Below are 15,062 nucleotides of genomic sequence, written 5' to 3' on the forward strand. Positions count from 1 at the left end.
ACAACAACCCCTTCTTGTCATTTGGACCTTTTAGTTCAGATCCTTCAATCTGGAACAACAGCAAATAAATCTGCTTCATCGTGTATGTAACAGGGTCCCACCCTTTCCCTTGCCACCACCTGCTTCCCATAGTGGAGGCATCCAGAGGAGGGCTCCTAGTGATGACCTCAGTGTGCAGGCAGGCTCGTGTTGGATGTGGTACACTGCTCCAAGCCTTTCAGGGCTTTAAAGGAAGCATTGACACTTTAAAATGTGCTGGAAAGTGTCAGGGAGCCAGTGTGGTATAAGCACCAGAGAGAGTTGCCCGTGTACTGGAGAGAGATGATCCAAGTCAGTAGCCTAGCAGTTGTGTTTTGAACAGTCTCCAAAGGCAGCCTCACATACAGCATGTCACAGCAGTCTAATATGAAGCCTGGGAGAGCACAAATGCTGGTGACTAGGCTGTCTCTGCAAAGAGGAGGAGGTCACAGTTGGCACTTGCCTCAACTGGTTGGAGTGGTTTGAGCCTCTAGTGGCAAACCTGGATTTCAGAGCAGTCCTGACTGTGAACCTCGGTCTGTGGTGTAGATGCTCTGGGACTCATCCCAAGCCTATTTGGGCATCCTCATTATTCATTAGGACACAGTATCTCTGCACAGCTGTTCTGCTGGGACTGCTCCCAAGAAACCGATTTAGTGTTAATGATAGTGAATGGGAAATAGCTGTTGCTTAACCAAGAAGGCGTTCACATGAGTTGTACTTGTGCCAGGTGGCTTAATGGTGATTAAAGCAGGTGCTAAAATAGGTGCTGGGTTCCAAACTTTGATCTCTTCATATGCAACATGCCAAGAGAAAAGGCTTTCCTGAGTGATGCTTCAATCCAGCGAACTGTTCTCTTGGTTACCGGGAGAGTTTTCACCAACTTCCATTTAAAGCGGAACATGAAGGATCCACGCAAAACATCTGAAGGAATTCTGGAGAAAGTGAAACGAATTCCTGTGGGATTCTGAATTCTTTTTGCCTGTGTGCTTCTCGCTCCCCAGGAATTGCTACTGATCTGGGCCACTGACATTGGGCTGCCTTCCATTACCGCCTCCTGCTCCCTAGGGCTGTCACATCTTCCTTTCTGCCGCCACCTCCTCCTTCATTTTCCTCCTTTGCTGCCTCTGCTTTGGCTTCCTCCCTGCACTGCTCACTTGCTCCGCATTCTTCCTCTCTCCCACCCTCCTGGCTGCAGCAGAGGAGTGGGTGCTTGGAGCTTTCAGTCTGCAGAACGGCTCCTTCCTCGAAGCAAGGCATTGTTGGCAGGGGGGTCCAGAGAGCGCCTGTGCTACTGCTGCTTTGCAGCACTTAAAAAACCCAAGCAAAGGAATTCAACTTGTATTTTAAAGTGCCCGAGAGTATTTTGGTAGCTCAGGCACTCACTGGGTGGCACCTGCCACAGCGCTTCACTCTGAGGAAGGACCTGATCCTGAGAGCAAAGGCAGGAACATCTGCACCACTGCTGCAAGGGGCCAGGCAAGCAGAAGGGAGGAGAGGCAGCAGCAACAACAGTCTTGCCTGGACAGTTCTCCAGCTGGTGGATTTGCAGCAGTGGCTGGGTGGCTGACTGGCCCTGTTGGTGGCGAATGAGGAGTGCACAGTTTGCCACCCTCTTCATCTGCTGCCTGAGCTACGTAGTTCCTGATGGGCTGGCCCTGCTACTGATGCTTGCCTGCATAGCTCAGAGGCCGGGCAGACATGCTTTGCATGCGGAATGTCATCAATTCAATTTCTGGCATCTCCAGTTAAAAGGACGAGGTTGCAGATGCTGTGAAAGATCTTTGCTTGAGAACCTGTGTCTAGCCGACACAGACAAATAGCTTGACCTGGTATAAATCAAGCTTCTTATATGCCTGTAACTTGTAAAAAGTGACAAGTTTGAGATTCCTGTCGTACGTGAAGCATTCAGACAACCCCACATAGAATAGAATTCTTTTTTAAAAAACAAAAGCCCCCCCCCATTTATAGTACACCACAGCTAATTACTTTTAATCATAGTTACATCCAGTTTTCCTTTCCAAGAAAAGTTTCCTGTTACTGCCTGCTGTCTTTTACACCAACACAGCTTGTTATTTTTGACACAATTGTGCTTTTCTTAGCCGCTTAACTGCTAATAGAAATAGCCCCAATCTCTTTCTGTGTTTCCCCCGCCACCTCTGAAACACCCTGACCAGTTATGGGTGTCAGACTTTAAGAAGTTCATTGATCAACTGCAAGATGTCCAGAGGAAGGTGAGGAGCCTGGGAACCAAGTCCTTTGAGGAATAGTTAACAGACCTGGGTATACTTAGCTTAGAGAAGAGGAGATTGCAGGGTGACATCATAGCAATCTTCAGATATCTAAATGACTGCCGTCTATCAGAGATGTTGCTCTTGTATCTTGCATGATAGAGAGTGATGGCTGGTGCCCTTTAGGACTGGTAGGGAGGAAGGCAAGGAGACCAACAGCAGGTGGAACCAGAAGAAAGACAGAGCCTACTAATAGTAGTTTTGTCCCATTTCTCTTCTTCCTGAGTCCCTCCCGTGACCAAGGAGGAGGAAGCCACTCCCTGGACTGGATGCAAGTCAGAAGGCAAGCAGGTGATGGGCTGGCTTTGAGCAGAGTGAGGTTGGTTGGGCAGTCCTCCATTTGGCCTAATGGACCAACCTCCACTGATTGCAGATCTGCATTGAACTGGGAGTTGAACTAGCTGACCTTCAAGGTTGTTAACAAGTCTCTGTTTCTGCTTTCCGGTATTTGGGGGTAAATCACCCTTGGCTGCCACAGTAATAGAAGTGATGTTTTCTTTTATAAGTTGTCAAACAAAGCAGGGTCAAACCTGGACCTTAAAACCTATTATTTCATTCATTGATTTTGCAATAGGTTTCCAGTATTGTTTTGCTTCAGGGGCGGAATCCAACATAAATGAATGAGTGTGCCAGCACACAAATGACATTTCCAACGCAAGATGGAGAGCTTCCATATGGAAGGAAAATGGTGCATTTCATGTGTGAACATGTACACATCTATGCCATTGCAATATGTGTCTGGTGGTGTGTGTATGTCATAATAATATGTGATTTCATTTGCATGCCTTGTTTATCAGAAAGTCTTGTCCCTGTGCAATGGCCCTTTTCAGCTTGGGGCCAAAGAGGACTTGCTGTGAATGCAAAATGTGCCGTCTCCTTCCTGAAGCCCTGGAAAGCTGCTAGCAGTTTGTGGGCAACACATCACAAAATGCGATGATGATGATGATAAAATAACCACCCCATTAAAGCCACATTACACCCCCTTAAAATTGAACACAAGCAGTTAGAACATTAGCAGGCAGTTGATAAAAGCAGTAGAAATGTATAAAAACCAAACTGAAATAAAAACACGTAGACACTACTGAGCTAGATGGAAGTCAGCTTCATACAATCAGTTTGTTCTGTGAATCAAAGACAAATATTAAAAATTATTTGGAAAACTAATGCATGTAGCATTTTAGGGTAAGAAGGGGTCTGACGGATTGGACTCTGGGGCCTAATTGCAGCTGTCAGGTGTTTGTTGTAGGGAGAGGAATAGCATAGCTCTCAATGTTCCCTTCAGGTTCTGCTCCACCCTCCTCCCAGCAAATGGGGAAAAAACATGGAGAAGTGGGAAATTATAATCTTGCCTCCCCTCTTCCCACCTGCTAAATCTGTGCTCCCATTTCTCAGACTTTTTATAGTTCCATCTTTAGCCATCTGTCTGTGCAAATCTGCAGGGCAGTTTGTGTCAGGAATTATACAGAGCCTTCTTGTGCGGCTCATTCAGGGTTTAATATTTATATCATTTTTTAATCATTTCCAAAGCCAAGAAAAGGAAGATTATATAAATTGCCTTCCTACTCTCCGTCTTTGTGCTGTTGAGGATCTCTTCGCAGTTAACTGCAGTTCTCTTGGTTGCATGGGAAACCCTGCACATTCGGTCTTGCAGGATACTTATATCTCCACCCTCGCCATTGTGCCTCAGAGGAAGGCCACATGGTCTACCAAGATCACTCTCCCCCCCCCTGGAATGGTTGCAAACCCTTGGAGATCAGCAGCCTTGAGACAATGGAATGACCTGGCTCCCAGAGTCACAAATGCAAGAATCCAAGATTCTGTGATTCTTCAGCCATCTCTGCAGGTGCTTACAGCAATCCGACTCAGTTAGCAAAATAATGATTATGTTGGCTTCTGGCGAAGGAAAGGACACAGTCACCCTCCACTTGTGTGCTTTTAATCCTCTTTCCAAGTGTTCACTTTCCCATTATTTCATCTGCCTTAGTGGCATCAGTCCCAGGGAAAGTGCAGAACCAGAGGCGATTGACAAAGCAGCTGAGAACCTTACACATGGAGACTTCTGGCTACCCCTCACAGTGCGGGCGGAGTGGCTGGGGGATTACATAATGCTGGTGTCCAAAAGCAAGCAGTAGATTCACAGGCTCATGCTGCAAAATCTGAGCATTGTTGTGGCATGAGTCACTCTCAGGAGGTCAGGGGAGGCTGTGCTGCTTTCTTTCCAAGCGCACGGGCCCAGCTTGTTGGCAGGTACAGGCCATTCAGGTGACTGAGCTCATAAATCTGAGCCATAATAATATGGGGAGAGCTGGTTAACACAGGGGAGTGGTGACAAATGGCAAAACCTGCTCTCCCTTGCAGTTGTGGGTCCCGATACAGCCTGGGGCGAGCATGGTGAGAGCGAGTGAGTCAATGACTGAAGGAAAGTTACAGTTTAGATATGAGCCAGCCAAGCAGAACTTGCAAAATTGCTTACAAGGGGCTGCTTTTATATCTCCAATAAACAAGAGGGATTAACAGTTAGATCCAGCCTAGCATGCAGAGATCCATCTTCTGTTGTGCAGACTGCTGGAGCAGCTAAAGGCATCCCAAGGTACAGGACCACACAACCCGATGGATGCACCTCTGGGGTGTTGGGTTTTTTTTAATATGGTTTAGCAGAGAATTCTGGGGCAAAAGCATGGGATTGTGCAGAGCCAGACAGGATACAACACTGTCTGCCAACCTGATGTCCTCCAAATGTTTTGGACTACAGTTCCCATCTGCCCCAGACAGCACAGTCTGCATAAATATGGGAGTTGTCATCCAAAACATCTGGAGAATACCATGTTGGTGAAGGCTGGACTGTGCCTGGAATTTGTGCCAAAGCTTCTTCTATGGCATTGTATGACACGGCCACATCTTTTATATAGGATTGCTCTTTGGACTACGCAGGGTCATAAAGCGAATAACTTTGATCAAAATTAGCACTCATAACAAAGAAATATGTGAGCTTTTTTGCTGCACAAAATTCATCCTTATGTTGGGAATGTTAAAAAATACGTAAAATGGAGTTGGGAAATTTGTGTGACAGCAAAAAGTTAAGACTAGAAATAAGCCTGCAGCTTATTTCAGACTTCATATTGAAATGGAAGAAACATCTGCACCCTTGTTTAGATTAACCTTGTGTCCTGCGCAAAAACACAGTCTTGATCAGGGCACGCTGCTAAGCCCCACCGTGCCCAGCACCTCACTTTCACCCTGTTTACAGCACTCTGTGAAGGCAGGCGAAGGGCCGAAGCAAGGAGCCTCCTGTCCGTGTGTGATTTAAAACCCTGCATAGTTACGCAAGACAGCTGTCATGACTACTTCCGTAGCTTGTGGTAGAGAGCATGGAACTAGAGATGTCCAGAGAATTTGAGCAGGGCATAACTGAGCACTCCTGCTTGAATTCTTGTAAGTGGAATCAAGGCACTAATTGCTTGCAGACTCTACAAGATCCATCTAACTTTACCCATCCTCTGCTATTGGCTCTTGCCCCAAAAATCTAGCTTCTGACAATGGTGGGGTAGTGGGAGAAGTGGACACTTCTAGCCCTCAGCAGAACAGCTTTTTATTGTCTGGAACTAGAACTACAAATCCCATAATCCTTGGCAAGAAACTGCACATTCCCTCCCCAGTGCCTTCTCCCAGGTTCCAGACCATCTGAGGTGCAGCACCTCAGGGTCTTCTCAGTGGTGGCACCTTGGCTTAGGACTGTTCTCCTCAGGGAAACTTGCCTCTGATGCCTTTCTGAATCCAGGCAAAGTCCTTTTTTATTTTACCAAACTTTGAATGTTTTTAACTCTGTTGATATCTTTTATTTGGGTGCTGCTGTTATAGACTGGCTCTTTTTAGCTTATAAGTGACTTTATGGTGTTTTTAATATTTTATTTTAAGCCATTCTTATAAAGTATTTGAAAGGTGGGGCATAAGTCTGCATAATATATAAGCTGAAAGGGATCTTGAACTGTAATAATACCCGCTGTTGGAAATTTAATCTTGTTAATGCAGGAGCATTTTTGTTGCAGATTTGTTTTTGGAGAGGCCCAAATTATTGCGGCCTATTGGTTAGAAGTATTAATAAAATTGTGGGTGAGATGATGGGCTGTGGCATTCCAGAAGATTGTTTCATCGGCTCAACTGCATTGGTCATTTGATGATTCTGACTGTGAGGTTTTGTGAGATTCATTAACATGGCAATTGCTAGCAACTGGAAGGATAAAGTGCCCTCATCTTTAATGAGCTGGTGCTTCAGAATGTGGTTGCTAGAACAAAGTTTACCAATATTGTTCAGCAGAGGGAAGGAAGACAGCAGAATTGATTATGTAAAAATAATGGCTTTGTTTTGGAATAGCAAATACGGGAGCAATGTAAATCCATGTTGTTCACTTTCTTTTTTATAATCATTTTTAGAGTGATATTAAAAACAACATACACATACCTTTGTGTGTGTACCAGCCTTCCCCAACTGCTGTTGTCCAGGCATGCTTGGATCGCTCCCATCTTCCATGATCCATGATTCTGTCTGGATCTGATGGGAATTGTAGTCCAAAATGTTTGGAGGCTAGCAAGTTGGGGAAGACAGGCATATTTCATGGACAGCAGACTTGTCCATCTTCAGCCCAGTATGAGGAAGGAACTGGATTAATTTGTTTAATGTGTTGCTTCCAACTACATGGATTTTATGTGTGAGTTTTGAACAAGATGCTCAGCAAGACACATGGTACAGTCCTGCCCATGACTTTTCCAATTTAGATGTTTATATTGGGAGGGGGGTGGTTTGCGTGTTTTGCCATGCATCTCCCCCACCTCTATAATATGAAGGTAGAACATCAAGGAGCCTTCTGGCTAAGCATTCTCCTTGATTTTCTGGAAGGATCTTAACAAAGAGGAGAATCCAAGCATGAAATGCCACACGCACGCATCCCGTGTATATCTGAGATGGTGCGGTCCTGTGACGACTGTTCCATGTCCTCTGTGGACTTTCTGGATTGGCTTTCAGGGTTAGGCTGCTGATCACTTGACATGGTGCAGGAGTTTCATTTTTTAATAATCCAAGTTTTCCTTTATCTCTTAAAGGACCGACACCAGCAGTGGGAATCAGTGGCCAGGAGTGGATGTGGACCAGAGGACATGACCCCCTTAGCTTGCCAGTGAGTGAGCCGAACTCTTACCAGCCCCTGTTTGTCTTCTGTTACAGGAATGAGACTGTTTTACACCAGTTCTGCTGCCCCGCAGCTGACGCTGAGCAGAAGTCTTCATCTGCAGACTCTTCTCCAAGGTGGGAAACTTTGTCGATTCGTACCCTGCTTGCTCCTGTGTTCCTCCTCCGGCCTTACCTTCCCTGCTTTCACCTGCACACAAAACACGCAGGCTTCATTTCATTCACAACCAAACCGCTGGGATTAGCTGCACCGAAAAGTGGCTGGCGGGGGGTCCTCTCTTTTTTGCACAAGCATGAAATTGGATAAACCTTCCCTTCCCAGCCCCAGTTGCGTGGTTCTCTTATGTTGGAGGAGCCTTCCCCAACCTGGTGCTGTCCAGATGTTTTGGACTACAACTCCCATCATCCCTAAGCATTGGCCATGGTGGCTGGGGCTGATGAGAGTTGTTGGGAGTTTCTGCCGGTTGGGGGAGGCTCAAAGCAGAAGGGACAGAATAGAAGGAATGACAATAGAGAGAAGTGTTATTCAGTGTTGAGGCAAAATGCTCCCAAAGGCCCCTGCCTTCCTCAACTAGTATGTGAAGTATGCACCCTATTTGACATTGGTGGTGTTCATACTCCTTGCTGCTGCCCAGTGCTATTTCCTTAATATTTCTTACACATGCAAAGTCAAATCAGAGTGAGAGCAGGAAGCATAATTTGCTGTTGAATGCCTCGCTCCGGATGGGCTTCATAACAATGCAAGTGAAGAACAGAAGCATCACCACTTCCAAAACAACCTAAACAGGTGGTAGCAGTTGGGAGTGGGGAAGCCTGGGTTTTGTGAAACCTTTATACAGTACATACATAGACATGCTCTCTCTCTCTCTCTCTCTCTCTCTCTCACACACACACACACAGCCCTGCCCTTGAGTCAAAAAAGTTTTCCAAAGAGCTTTCAGCTAAGTATGCTTCTAGTAGCAGTTGGTGGGTGAGGTGGGAGCAAATTAGGAGTCCTGCAGGTCCAGAGGGGGCCGCAAAATAAATGGTGGTAGTTCACTGGATGTGGGGGAGAAGGTGCTAGAAACAAGGCAAGAAAGCTTAAGACCAGTGGCGTAGCGTGGGGGGTGCAGGGGGGGCCGGGCGCAACCTCGGGGGGGGGGCGCTCGCACTCACAGCTCTCTGCCCCTACCTGGCTCACTCACTCTAGGGGGCGCAAATTACTTGCCTTGGCCCGGGTGCTGACAACCCACGCTACACCACTGCTTAAGACCGGTCCTCTCCACGTTTGTTTCCTGCAACCAAGCTTCCTGCCTTCATTGGTTCCTCTGTTTAAGCATGCAGATGAAAAGCTTATCTATATATACAGTATATGATAATCTTATTTAATTATTTATTTACAAGACAGTCACATTAATTCACTTGCTATGGTGCATTCACCTTCTATTTGCATTCCTAGTTGGCTCACTTAACTGAACTGGCACTTAGCCGGGTTTGGAAACAAAATAATGATTCCTGATGTGGATTATTATCAATGCCCATTTAAGTTTTAGAATACTGCGAAAAAGCTCCAGATGCTCATCTGAACAGACTTGAACAGTGAGAACCACTGCTGTTCCAATTTGACTGTGAATCTGTCCCCGCTCCTGCCAACTAGCTCCATATCGGTAGTATTACCTATTAGTCAAGCATTTGATTATCTTGAGCTCAGTCCCCCAACCCTCTCTGTTTTGCGCTCAGGATTCTCCCCCAGCCACATTCTTCCTCCAGCTACACAGCCTCTCTCCAGGTCACTCCCTTTACTGGCCCTGATTTGCCCTCCCTTGTTTTGCAGAAAATTGTGCAAAACACCTTCCACACTACAGAAATATGGGTTGATGGCCCAAATGTTCTGGAATAGCGATGAAACCATGTGGAAGCATGAAAAAAATTTCTCCCCCGAAACAGCAATTGTAATATTCAATGTGTTATGTCTTGAAAGCACCAGAGGTTAGGTAATTCAAACAAGTTGAATTACCACTTACTCCGGCTCCATCGCAATCCCACCAGTGGTGTTTGAAACTACAAGCTAGTGCAACACACAGGCTCCTGGTTAGGCAGAAAGAAGCAGTTAAAAACCAATATTCTCAAGCCAATATTCTCAAGACACTGGGTTTATCTTATTTGCTGCACAGATGCAGTTGGCCTCCCATTTGCAGATCTCTCCAGGGATGGAATGAATATTCAGGGAGGGAGGGGTGGAGCTCTTGAGAAAGCACTGACAACAAGTGATCTTGTAGCTGATGCACTTTCCCTTTGAGAGCGAGCGCCGCGATAGCAAAGTTGCATTTACCATGGAATTGAGGGAATGTAGGGGAATTAATTACAATATATCTTGTAACTTGTAATCATGCCCGTCCTCCCCAAAGTAGTTTGCACCGAGGAGCTCTCGCTGGGGAGGTGGTGAAGTTATTATACCAGGCAACTGCAGAAACTCCCAACTCAGCACTTTGATGGCTGCTAACAAGCTGAGATGCTATAATAGAGAAAAGTTGTGCGTAACTAATTCCTGCTATGTCCAAGGAGAAACATAGCTCTCTGGCTGAGATTTTATGGCAAACACAGAGAATTGGATTGCACACTTGCATTTTTATCTTAATCTCGCACATGTGCCGCCCAGGAGCACACAATCTCCTTTCCTGTCTGCCTATGTCTCTAGAACTTGCACAGTTCTGCAGAACTCTCCTACCAGAATGGAACCTGTTCTTGCAATGCAAAATGCTCTTTAATTTTATGGTAAATGCAGTGAGGCTTTTTTTTTTTTTGCAGTGTGCAAACTGTTTCTTTCACTCAAAGTCTCATGTATAGTGGCATTAGCCTATATGGACACCTCACCGCAGCTGCCCACATCACCCCACCCAGCATCTACCCAACAGTAGGGCTGGCCCTTCTTGTGGAACAGGCACAATGGCCCTTGTTTTATCACCTGATTACAGCAATCGTTTTGCAATAGGTCCATCTTTCCATGACCTGTCTCCGCTTCTAGAATAACTAAAAATCTCTTCCCCTACTACCCTCCTCAGAAAAAAACCCACCCCACCCTCCCACTATATATAAAAGGGTCTGGTGACTTCTGTTTCAGTGTATCTGAAGAAGTGTGCATGCACACGAAAGCTTATACCAAGAACAAACTTAGTTGGTCTCTAAGGTGCTACTGGACATTTTTTTATTTTTTTATATATTAAAAATTATGGGGACCTGAGAAAATATGGTGAGCAAGCGAGACCAATCAGGACTTAAATGAGCTAGCCTGGCATCCTGAATAAGCAGTCAGCTAAATCGGCTCACTTGGGGCCAATCAGATCTTTAGTATTAGCTCAACAGAACTCATGCTGAGGCAGCCATCTTTCTAGAGGAGTCTAACTGGCTTTCCTGATGAGGCTAAGCCCTGATTTAGAGGCCTGCTCTCTCCACCCCGCCCTGCTCTGCTCGCCTATTGCTGCTGCATCTTAAATTACATAACACAGAGCGAATTCTTCCCTGTTTCCCCTTTTTCTTTTCCTGAACAGGCAGTTTTATTTTTTTATTTAATTTTTTTATTGTAAATGAGAAAGCCTGTCAGAAGTGATGCTGCTAATAACTGCCAGCCGTCTAGTTTTAATTAGAGTTTTCTTCATTAATGCCTCGTCTCGTCTCCGTGCGATGGATTAAATAATGTACTTGCAGCTCATTTACACAAACCCCCAAACTGCAGGGCTGAGCCGCAATCCTTTAATTAAACAGCCCGGCTGATCCCTGCCGCTGCCTCGCTTCATCAGTCTAAGCCGATTAAATAGAATAGGGACTAATAAGGAGTATAAACGGAGAAGTGACTCTTGTCTCTTCAAGGGACCCGGGGGCCTCGGCAGCAGAGTGGGCGGGCTGCTTGGCTCCGCCTCCTCCTCCACTGCAGAAAGTGTGGTTGGAGCAAACCTGCCCCCCCACACCATGGCTTGCAGAAGCTGCAAGATGCTTATCAACACTAAGGAACAGCGGGGAGGGGAAGGGTGGTGTTTTCCTCTGCAAAAGTGATTGTCAAATGTCCTGTTAAGGCTCTGTACACACCATGCATTTAAAGAGCAGTATGTCCCTCCCCCCAAATATCCTGGGACCTTTGGTTTGTTGCTGGGAATTGTAGCTCTGTGGAGGAGTAAACAACAGTTACCAGGATTCCGGTGTGTGTGTGTGTGTGAGATTTGCTTTAAATGTATGGTCTGTATGCAGCCTTTGTCTCTGGGCATACCTATAGACCACAGACTTAATAGGTTTGTTAGACATTTTTCTTCTTCAAGGAAACCTGGGAAATGCAGTTCAGTAAAATGGAATGTCTTGCAGAGAACGCTCAGCATTTCTTTGAAGGAAGCCATAATGGCTGAACACTCTTAAAACCAATATATATGTGTAGTGTAGATATGCCATCTATTCTGGATAGCACTGTACTGAACATTGCACTCGTTTCCCAAGAAAACTTGTGTTTCCTGCGAAAGAATGCAGGCACTGAGAACTTAGGGGGAAATTTTGAGTGGTCAGTATGTGTATGTGCTTATGAAGTGGCCATTTAAAGTGTTTTAAGTGGCCTTTAAAACAGGTTTAAAGCTTGTGCTCATAGTAGGGTGGCCCTCGTAGCAGTGTGGGGCTGGTCTGCTGGATCAGACCAAAGGCTCCATTTAGTCCAGTATCCTGTCCTCAGTGCGGCCAACCAGATGCCTATAGGTAGCCAGAAGCAGGGTGTCAGCTGAGTAGCCCTCTCTTTGAAGACAGACTTTTGACTTGCCAACACTTAGTAGTATGGCCGTGTGACTCCAATGCCTGCTGAGCTTGGAATCCTTTTCTTCAAAGAGCTCTGCTCCATTGCAAGTTCAATCAGGGCATTCTAAACCTGTTTTTTAAGTGTGCATAAATGTAGAGTGGGGGAATCTCCTTTAGCTGCCTTGCTGTCTTCATAAGGTAAACACAAACAGACACACACCAGTTCCTGGAATGTCTTTTTTTTCTTCTCATGCAAACATCTACACACACACACACACACACACACACACACACACACACACACTGTCCTTTTCTGAAACATCTTCACTTTGCCCCCACTGCTTTTTGATTGGTCATAATAAAGACGGTTTGAAAAGTCAGCTCAGCCCTAATTCTAGATTAGGAAGAAGGAACAGAAACATCTCCCTGCCTAAAGATGTGGTGAAATTCAATCCCACCATGCTTTAAATCTTCATAGCCAAGTGTCTGAAGCTGAAAATGGAATTTCAAGAATGCGCAATTCAGTTTCTGGATATTTAACTTAGTGAACTCTGTGTGTGTGTGTGTGTGTGTGTGTGTGTGTGTGTTGGATTTCTACTTTTATGGAATGGTTGAATAGATTTGTTTTCACCTCAAATGTTCTCTAAAATGACATTTAACAAGTGAAGCTTAGATATATATTAGATATATATTTTAAATTCAAAACTTGACATTTCAAATCTGGAAAATGTTATGCATTTTGTATGTGAAACTTAGTTTCAGATTTACTTTCAACCAGCTGCACTGCATTTTATTCTGGGCTACTAACTTGGCATGTGTTATTACCGGTACAGCAAAATGTGACCAAGTTTAGTGTGGTGGTTAGACCAGTGTCTTTCACCTTGGGTCTCCAGATGTTGTTGGACTACAACTCCCATCATCCCTGATCATCGACTAAGCTGGCTGAGAATGATAGGGACCTTCCAACACCTTGGAAACGCTGGGCTAGATTGCAGAGCCAGGTTCAGACCTGGGAGATACAGGTTCAATTCCTGCTCTGCCACAAGGCTCAGTGTGTATCCATGGGGCATTTGTTGTCTTTCAGTCTAATTTACTTCACCAAATTGTTGAGAGGATGAAACAGGGAACCATTTATGCTGCCCTTAGCTCCTTTGAGGAAGGAAGGAAGGAATACATAAATACGTCCTACTTGCTAATAGCAAATTCATTCTCTTGAGTACTGATCTTTATTCAGCTATAATGGCACCATCCCTGCATAAGAACTAGGTATCAGCAGGTGTGGAGGGAACCCCATGGCTTACAGAAGTACAATAATATTAAATTGATAATTGGTGAATGTGTTATGGTGCTTTGGAGGGAAACAGTGAAAGCATCATTAAACAGAATAAAAACTAGTAAAAATGTCATTATAATGGGTTATATCTAGTAAAAATTTATATATGTTCCACGCCATATAATTTTCTGTACTGAACCTCAGATTTTAGGCTTATTTTAGATATGATGGGTTGGTGGTGGTGGTTTTTTTTTTTTTGAAAACAACAAAAACAACACCTGAGGAAGGAACACCACCCTCAAACGAAAACCCTGTCTGATGTTGACTGAACATGCTTAGTGGGTACAAAATGCTTACTGGCAGGTTGGGGATCAAAAATAAGATTTGGGCGTTTGTTGGGATTTGCAAATGGCTTGGGGATTCCCGTTGCACTGTGAAGTGGTAAAAAACCCCCACTAATTAAGATAAATTAAAATGGAAAACCAGGTTAAGTAGGGAGAATGAAAGGAGCCTTACTAAGTTACTTTCATTTCCTTTTGAAATGGCCATCATTTATAACACTGATGGAATGCAGGATAGCTATTAGCCACCATTGAATTTGAACCTACATGGACAGGGGTAGTCTGTCTCTGAATCTCCATAAGAGGCAGCCGTCACTTTAAGTAACAGCCAGTGGAGCACTGTGGGTAGGGCTACATTGCTGTAGAATGATGGCCACTTGCACCTTCCTATTGGGCATTGGCAGAGAGGGGCCGAGACAAGGCAGTGGGAGCTCCAGCATTCTGGCCACTTGCAGTTCACTTAAAATGATGGTGAAAGGGGATACAGATTTGCATAAAAGTAACACATTCTCATTTATATATATAGACGCAAAATTAGAAATGAGTGCTTCAATTTAAATAATTTTCTATTCTGCAATTATTTATTTACTGAAAATATTTGTACCCCACCCATAGACACCAGGGAGAGTTACAGAACATAAAATGAACAATGACAGTTGTATCAATAGAATAATTAGAAAACAATAGCATGCATCATCTAAAAATTGAGGCAGCAGAATAGGCTGAATACCAACCGTGGCCACCCTGTGTTTATGACAACCCTGAGCCAAACATCATTTTCGACAGACCCATGGCAAACCGATCCCAATTAACAAGTTAGGAAGACTGGACAAAGGCTGTGTCATTGGCGTGCCCCGTTCTTTACTTGCACTGCTGAATATAGACACAACCCCACAATTTCAAGAACAAGCGCCTTGTTTCCCTGCCAGCTTTTATCTGCTAGCGACAGGCCTGCATTCTGGGGATTTGAATAGGCCAGTAATTACCTCACCATTTCTCCAAGTCTCACTCCGGTGGAATTTAGCATTCCAGAACAATGACCTTTAAAATGGTCCTGGCAAACCCTCCGCCTCTGACACGACGGCATCCCACACATTTGCTTTTGCGCAAGAAAGCACAATGTGATGGAACGGCACATGCGATGCTCTGGGGGGGCAGCGTCCATCACAGGAAGCTGGCCGGGGCTCCCCTGTGGAGATGAATGGAATGAC

General features: G+C 45.0%; 1 protein-coding gene across 7 annotated transcripts in view; it reads left to right on the forward strand.

Annotated features, from left to right (window-relative positions):
• Window positions 1–15,062, forward strand: part of IQSEC3 (IQ motif and Sec7 domain ArfGEF 3) — a 136,969-nt gene that overhangs the window by 52,482 nt on the left and 69,425 nt on the right. For all 7 annotated transcript variants that reach the window (XM_083401394.1, XM_083401389.1, XM_083401393.1 and 4 more), the window contains exon 2: window positions 7,528–7,608. In XM_083401394.1, the coding sequence (XP_083257520.1) occupies window positions 7,528–7,608 (81 nt within the window). The remainder of the gene's footprint in view (window positions 1–7,527; window positions 7,609–15,062) is intronic.

This window comes from Podarcis tiliguerta (assembly GCF_965153285.1).
Source record: "Podarcis tiliguerta genome assembly, chromosome: 10".
NCBI classification, from domain to species: domain Eukaryota; kingdom Metazoa; phylum Chordata; class Lepidosauria; order Squamata; family Lacertidae; genus Podarcis; species Podarcis tiliguerta.